The sequence below is a fragment of the Lactuca saligna genome, chromosome 1 (assembly GCF_052625555.1).
Source record: "Lactuca saligna cultivar CGN05327 chromosome 1, ASM5262555v1, whole genome shotgun sequence".
In the NCBI taxonomy this organism is placed as follows: Eukaryota; Viridiplantae; Streptophyta; class Magnoliopsida; order Asterales; family Asteraceae; genus Lactuca; species Lactuca saligna.
In genome coordinates, this window is record NC_136417.1 from 68,951,572 (window position 1) to 68,959,598 (window position 8,027).

At 33.4% G+C, this 8,027-nt stretch overlaps 1 protein-coding gene across 1 annotated transcript; it reads left to right on the forward strand.

The window, feature by feature from the left end:
* Positions 1 to 950: 950 nt before the first annotated feature.
* LOC145039333 (protein IQ-DOMAIN 13-like) lies at positions 951 to 4,259 on the forward strand. The gene is made up of 6 exons (XM_078987407.1): positions 951 to 1,295; positions 1,519 to 1,618; positions 1,729 to 2,118; positions 2,845 to 3,084; positions 3,166 to 3,294; positions 3,356 to 4,259. Exons 2-6 carry the CDS (start codon positions 1,544 to 1,546, stop codon positions 4,091 to 4,093), a joined length of 1,572 nt encoding a protein of 523 aa, XP_078843533.1. The 5' UTR covers positions 951 to 1,295; positions 1,519 to 1,543; the 3' UTR covers positions 4,094 to 4,259.
* Positions 4,260 to 8,027: the final 3,768 nt, after the last annotated feature.

An 8,027-nucleotide genomic window follows, 5' to 3' on the forward strand; every position in this document is an offset into this window, starting at 1 on the left:
GATAAAAAAAAAAAGTTTGAAACTCTTCATGATATGAAGAGTTTTGTCAGTTTTAATTTTATCTATTTTTTTACCACAAAATGGACACCTAAATTGCTAAAAAAAAAAAAAGGCAATATTATTTTATTCCTATGGCAAAGATTAATTACAAAAAAAAAAAAAAAAAAAAAAAAAAAAAAAAAAAAAAATCGCTAATTTTAGCCACAAATTAGCAAAATTATTCATTTGAATATTTCACTAAAATTTTATATTTCTAACTCATAACTAAAAAACACAATTTAAAAAAAAAAAATACACAAACAATATAGATAGAAGTTTTATTAAAAATTTTAAAACTAATAAATATAAGTATATAATATACCACACCAATATATTATTTTTCGTTTTTTTCTAAACTAACATATTATACAAAGCTATGTTTTTGTACGACTAACTGCCAATAAAATTATTTTGTTTGGCGTTCAAACAATCAAATGATAACACACGGAAGAATTTTCCATAAAGCAAACACCATCAGAGGACCAGTCGTCTTCCGGCTCCACCACACACATACCATGCGGGCCCTCATGCGCGTTCAATCCACGCGCCGTCGTAGCAATAATAACCATTCGCCGGACTGCCAAAAAGATGACGAAAAAGCAATTAGTCTTATAATGTCTTCTAGAACGACCTTTAGTTCCATTGATTTAAGAGGATACAAATGAATCATTATCATAACATTATTATTAATGATGACGAAAAAGCATTTAGTGTTATAATAGTCTTCTCATCTAAGTAAAGTTTGTTGAAGTTGGCAGCACGGCAGGTTCAGAAAAAAAAAAAAAAAAAATCAAGTGGGTAAGCGGCCAAATCTATCTCTCTCATTCAAACCCTAGAAGGAAGGAAGAATTGTTGTTAATTTTTAATCTTTAAAGAAAGAAATTGGTATATATAAAGTCATGAAAAGGTGAAAGGTGGTGGGGGACAATAAAGATGGAAAAAGTAGTAAGAATTGTTGTTCATATTAATAAATCAATCTTCTCATAGGGCCTCAAGGAACGAAACCAATTCAAAGTTTCTTCCTTTTAAGTTTTAATTAACCATTAAAACTCATATAACTCTTTCTCTTTTCTCCCTCTCTTAAATAAAGTTGGTAAGAAGAAATGAGTCATGTAGAAGGATGCCATGTCAGAGAAAGGTTTATCTAAAGAGAGGGAGGATCAGGATATTTTGTTTTGTGTAGAATCGATCAACCAACATGAAACAGCTTTCTGGAAAGGGTTTTTGGAAATCCAGTGGAATTTTTTATAGTTAAGGTAAGATTTGTTCTTTATTATACGTCATTTGAGTTATGATTTTCTGTTATATCTTGTGAAATTGCATGAGTTATGATTTTTTGTTGTATCAACTTTATTAATGCTCAATTATGCATCTGGAGTATGTGATGCATATAAGGTGTTTCTTGATCTACCCAGAAATTTTCGTATTTCATGTTTTTTCGATCCTTTTTGTAAAATATTCACCTTAAAATTTTTACAGGGTTTGATAGTAATGCTGGGAACATATGGGGAGAAAAGGGAGTTGGTTTTCTGCAATCAAGAAGGTTTTTACATCCAACTCCAAAGACAAGTTACACAATGTAAGTAGTTTGATTATTGAAAATATCATTTTTTTTTTCACATAAAAATGTCATTGATATATCAAAAAGTTTCGATTTTTATTCATTTTCTTGATCTCTCGTGGTCGTAGGACGTCGAAAAGAAAACTCCTGATGAAAAGAAGAAGGGGCGAGTGAAATCAAGAAATGGAGAAAATAGATCTTTCATTCCTCTCTTTAGAGAGCCAAGTAGCATTGAGAAAATCTTGGGCGAAGTTGATCAATTATTGTATATCGGACATCCTACACCTGTCCACCAACCACAACCACCACCGCCACCGGAATCTATACATTCCTTCAGGCCGCCCTCTCCAAGGGTTGGTGGCTCTTATCGAGCCGCCTCTCCTAAGGCGGCTTCCCCACGAAACTCCCCTCCTAGGGCAGCTCATCGTCAGACAGAAATTGCGTATAGACCGGAGCCAACCGTAAGACAACACCATCTTTCAGCTACCATAATCCAAGCCGCCTATAGAGGTTATATGGTATGTTTTTATTGTTTATAATGTGAGTTCCGATGATTAAGCATTTTCTGCAAAAGAGTTATTCTTCAAGCAATCCTACCCACACTGTCTTTGTTCATAATGTGAGAAGTAAATCAGGTATAGTGGTAGGTGGTTGAGTTTAGAGTTAAACACCTACTAGGAGCCTAGTCAAGATCGGATTTCGAACTCCCATATTGTGGTTGTCAAGACTCAACCCTTTGACCGTTTCTGCAAGTATACTTGTTGAAACAGTGAAAATCACAAGTCTTGGCCGTTACAGTATGAGAGTTTCAATTCTAATGTGGATTTAATCTGAGCATTCAGCTCTTATGCAGCTGCAGTATGAGAGTTTCAAATCCAATGTGGATTTAGTTTCTTATGAGCATTCAACTCTTATGAAGCTGCAGTGTGAGAGTTTCAATTCTAATGTGGATTTAGTTTCTTATGAGCATTCAGCTCTTATGCAGCTCTGCTCAGTATGAGAGTTTCAATTCCAATATGGATTTAGTTTTTTATGAGCATTCAACTCTTATGAAGCTGTAGTGTGAGAGTTTCAATTTCGATATAGATTTAGTTTCTTATGAGCATTTAACTCTTATGTTAACCGTCTACCTGCACCTGATCTACTTCTCACATCATGTTTATCGACATAATTAGGGTTGGTAGAAAAATAAATTTTTTTAAGAAATATTAAATATGTTGTAATTATTTGTGTAAATCTTATAGGCAAGGAGGAGTTTTCGAGCTTTGAGGGGTCTAGTGAGGCTACAAGGAGTGATAAGAGGCCAAAACGTGAAGCGACAAACAATGAACGCCATGAAACAGATGCAATTGTTGGTGAGAGTCCAAACTCAAATTCAATCACGAAGAATTCAAACGCTGGAAAATCAAACACTTGAACGCCAAACTTACAAAAACGAAAAGGAAGTGGAAAATTCAATCGGGAAATGGACCTTCAGTAACCTAGTAAGATTTCCTGATTTCCTCTTTACATTTCTCAAATCGAGTAATGTTAAATTTATTAAATTTGGGGATTGTGTATTATAGCTGGAAATGGGGGATGAACACTGGGACGATAGTTTGATAACAAAAGAAGAACAAGAAGCAAGAATGCAGAGAAAAATGGAAGCAGTGATCAAAAGAGAAAGAGCCATGGCGTATGCATACTCCAATCAGGTAATAATTTCAGACTTTCAGTTCTTGAAAATTGAAGTTTTAACGCGATTTGAACAATCAGTTATGGAAAGCGACACCGAAATCAGCTCAAACCGCTCTGACGGACATCCGATCCGGCGGATTTCCATGGTGGTGGAACTGGTTAGAACGTCAACTTCCGGCCGATGAAACTCAGATTAAGAACCGGAACCCTGAATTAACACCTACACCACCACGAACAAATCTCGATCGGAAAACAAGCCCACGTCCTCAATCAAGCATCTTCAAACAGAGCAACTTTTCGTTTGAGAATCTCGACACGCCGACGCCTAAGTCATCACGATCAATGGTTCCGACGAGGGGGAGACCACTCATGACTCCGACGCGAACTCCACCGTCGACCACCCCAAACCTAATGAAATACTCCAAACCAAAAGGCAGTGCCGCCGGTTCTCCTTACCCGATGAAAGACGACGATAGCTTGATGAGCTGCCCGCCGTTTTCGGTTCCGAACTACATGAGTCCGACGGTGTCTGCTAAAGCTAAAGCGAGACCGACGGGGAATCTGAAAGATCGTACGATGAGCGCGGCGGCGAGCGAGACGTCGTCGAAACGGAGGTTTTCGTTTCCTTTAACGCAGAACATTGGGGCGTCGTTTAAGTGGAATAAGAAGTCGTCGAGAAAGGATTCAACGGCGTCGCAGGCTCCGATGGTGTTGGAAAAGCATAAATCTCCACGGTCGATTGGGGATTTGAGTATGGATTCCGCCATTTCTATGCCGGCGGCGTTTGGGAGGAGACCGTTTAACAGATTTGTGTGATTTTTTTTTTGTTTTGTCGATTTTTTCATTTCAAATATTGGTGGGTTTTGATTTTTTTTTTTTTAAATTGGTTGGTAAAATGAGTGTATGTTCCTCTACTACATATTGGTTGATTATATAATATTTTGATGTATGATAATAAAAAAACAACTGTTTTGTGTGAAAATATTACGGTTTTTTCGTTTTCGACTAACAAGAATGTTACTAAATACAGAGGTTATATAAGAGAGAAAAATTTTAAAAAAAAAATTTGAAGAAAAAATAGATAAAAAGAAAATTAATATTGTCCTACAAAATAGTCAAAAGTCAAAACACAAAAATATTTGCATTTTTACGTGGACTACTATAGCTTTGGGCCATATTTCCATGGATATGGATCGGGCATTGGTACATAATTAACCTGATGACCCATATATTATATATATAAACCAAACTTTTTTTTTTTTTTAATGTTTTGGTTTTGAATGTCCCCAAAATTATCTCTAAAAAAATGGTGGAAGAAAAATATAAAGGTCCAGTGGAGTTAGTTTCTTTATGATTATTTTTTTTTATGTTTTCATAAAAAAAAAATAGTGGAAGAAAAATATAAAGGTCCAGTGGAGTTAGTTTCTTGAAGATTATTTTTCTTATGTTTTCATAAAAAATGGTGGAAGAAAAATACAAAGGTCCAGTGAAGTTAGTTTCTTTATGATTATTTTTCTTATGTTTTCATTTAGATTTAAGATTTACACAACAAAAAACCGAAAACTATATATTTTATGGATACTCATAGGTTTTTGTGAAAATCTTTTGTTCTTGCAATAAAAACTAGTGAAAATTCCATAAAATATACATTTTTCTTATAGGATATAAGAAGTTTTTTATTCGATAAAATCAAACAGATCTTGTTCGAAAAAAATACACTATTTTTGCATGGGTTCTTGACAAAATACACAATTTTCTCAAGAAAACAATGTTTTTCGTATGAGTCCCGACAAAAAAACCAATTTTCATGAGAAAATTATGTGTTTTTGCAGGAACTCATGCAAAAATCATGTCTTTTGCTCGATTATATCGTTTTCTTTAAAGCGATGTGTTTAAATGGAATAAGAAGTCGCCGAGCAAGCATTTAACAACGTCGTAGGCTCCGATGGTGTTGGAAGAATACAAATCTCCTCGTTGGATTGACAACATTATGTTGGTGGCGTTTAGGAGGAAACTGGTAACATATTTGTGTAAATTGTTACTGTTTTGTTAAATTTTCACTCCATATATTGGTGGGTTTTGATTTTTTTTCCCTAAATTGGTTGGTAAAAAATGGTTCGATGTTCCTCTACTACATATAGGGTGGTTATATAATAATTTGATGTATGATAATATTAAGGGATAATGATTTGAAAGGGTAACGAACTTTCGATTTTTGTCACATTTAGTCACTAAACTTTTTTTCGTTATCTATTTGCCACTAAACTATTGAAACTGTTCACATTTTACCCTTATGACCGGTAACAGCCGGTCATAAGGGTAAAATGTGAATAGTTTCAATAGTTTAGTGGCAAATAGATAATGAAAAAAAGTTTAGTGACTAAATGTGAACAAAATCGAAAGTTCGTTTCCCTCTAAAAAGTTCAATAACTAAATGTGAACAAACTTCCTATTGTATTATGTTTTAGCAAAATTATTTATTTTTGTTTAATTGTAGCAACATTTGTTGATGAAGAAATCTATGAAATAAAAATACAAAATGTAACATCTGGATTTCCATGTATCATCATTTAAGTATTTTTCTTTTGAGTTAAGAAGAGAGACTCGACGAGTTGACGCCTCAACTCGTCGAGTAAGGTCGCGACTGGTGATTCAGATTAATGAATGGACTCAACGAGTCGGTGAGGCGACTCGACGAGTCCGCACTGTTGGCAGAAACCCTAAATCTTTGGGCTCGAGCTATATTTAAAGGCACTTATAGCCTTCAATTGCGACTAACTTTCCCATAAGTGCGAACCCTAGCGAGCTTAAGTGTGTAGAGTGAGAGGAAGAGCTATCTTGAGCTTTTTGGTGTGATAGATCTGGACCCTTCTAGGTTTAGAGAGCCGAGAATATGAAGCTTTAGTAGAGTAAACCTTGGGGTTCAAAGTTAGGAAGCATTTATGGTATATATAGAGTTACTTTCATCTTACACATAGATATGAAGTATTTTATATAAATTACGTACTATGTGTGCATATTATTTGAATACTTGTTGTCTATGCTGGATGAACGATTTTATACATGTTTTAAAAGATTTAAACAGTATATTTATTTTATATCTACAAATATGTTGCGGATGAAACATGGGTAGATGAAATAGTTGATGTGTGATGAAATAAAATGATGAGAGATAGGTAATGATAGAAAGGTGGTGATAATTAGGTAAATAGATGATGATGAATATGTGATGTAGGATGAAAGGAGATACCATAACCTTAACCAGCAATGTGGCGATGTAGTCATCTACTAGAGTATAGATGGCGACCACGGACTATTCTAGACAACCCAGTGGAAACACCAGCAAGCCCATAACCTGTAGGTGATGAATTACGAGTTCAGGCGATGTTGTAACTACGTATTCATGTGATGATACTCTAACTCCTTACTATGAATTACGAGTTCTGACGATGTTGTAACTACATATTCATGGGATGTCACAAATTTCGCATGCCAAACCAATGGTTATAATTCACATCAGTGAGAATGGTTCATTTTTTTGTAAAACCAAAATCAGATTGGAGATTTTGATTTTTTATTTTAGGAAATGTCAAACCATTGGTTTTTTGTTTTTTTTTAAATATATTTTCAGGGATTTGTTTTTTTTTTTTTTTTTTATTTCATAGATTTCTTCATCAACAAATGTTGTTACAATTTAACAAAAATAAATAACTTGCTAAAACATAATACAAGAGAAGGTTTGTTCACATTTAGTCATTGAACTTTTTAGAGGGAAACGAACTTTCGATTTTGTTCATATTTAGTCACTAAACTTGTTTTCGTTATCTATTTGCCATTAAACTATTGAAATTGTTCACATTTTACCCTTATGACCGACAACAGCCGGTCATAAGGGTAAAATGTGAACAGTTTCAATAGTTCAATGGCAAATAGATAACGAAAAAAAGTTTAGTGACTAAATGTGACAAAAGTCGAAAGTTCGTTACCCTTTCAAGTCATTATCCCTAATATTAAAGGCAACCGTTTGCATGAAAAATTACGGTTTTTCTACTAAAAAGAATGCAACTGAATATAGGGATTGTATACGTTTTGAGGGAAGAAACTTACAAAAAAAAAAAAAAAAAAAAAAAAAAAAAGTAACTTGGATATAGAATAGTTAGGTTATTCAATAGGATTGTCCAATGGACTATTGACTTTATGGCTCATGACCTTGGAAGATGGGATTCCGAGACATTGATCCTTTTTCAGAACTTCCTCTCGATGTATCCCTTGCTCAATTACTGTTTTACTTTATACTAGACGAATTCCTCCATGTTACGTGGTGCAGGTTAAAAATATATTGTTAAAATATAGTATTCAGACACCTTTTAGTTAATTCGATTCATCAATTTAGGTTCTATTATTATTATTATTATTATTATTATTATTATTATATTTAATGTTTTCCTTTTAAATATGTTAAAAATATATATTTAATTTTTTAAAATATTATTTGATATTTTACTTTAGGTTTTAAATTTTACAATAAATTTTTAAGCTTATTTGATATATTAATGTAGGTTATTTATTTAACTATATATTAAAGTTAACAAGTTAAGTATCTCATATTGATATGTCACAAATTCTTCCACTTATGATAATGTTTACAACTAAAAGCATATTTAAGTTAATAAAATAAGTATATTGTAAGGAAATATGAAAAGTTGGGAGATTCAATGAATGTGGTGAAAGAAAAAAATGATTCTTTTAT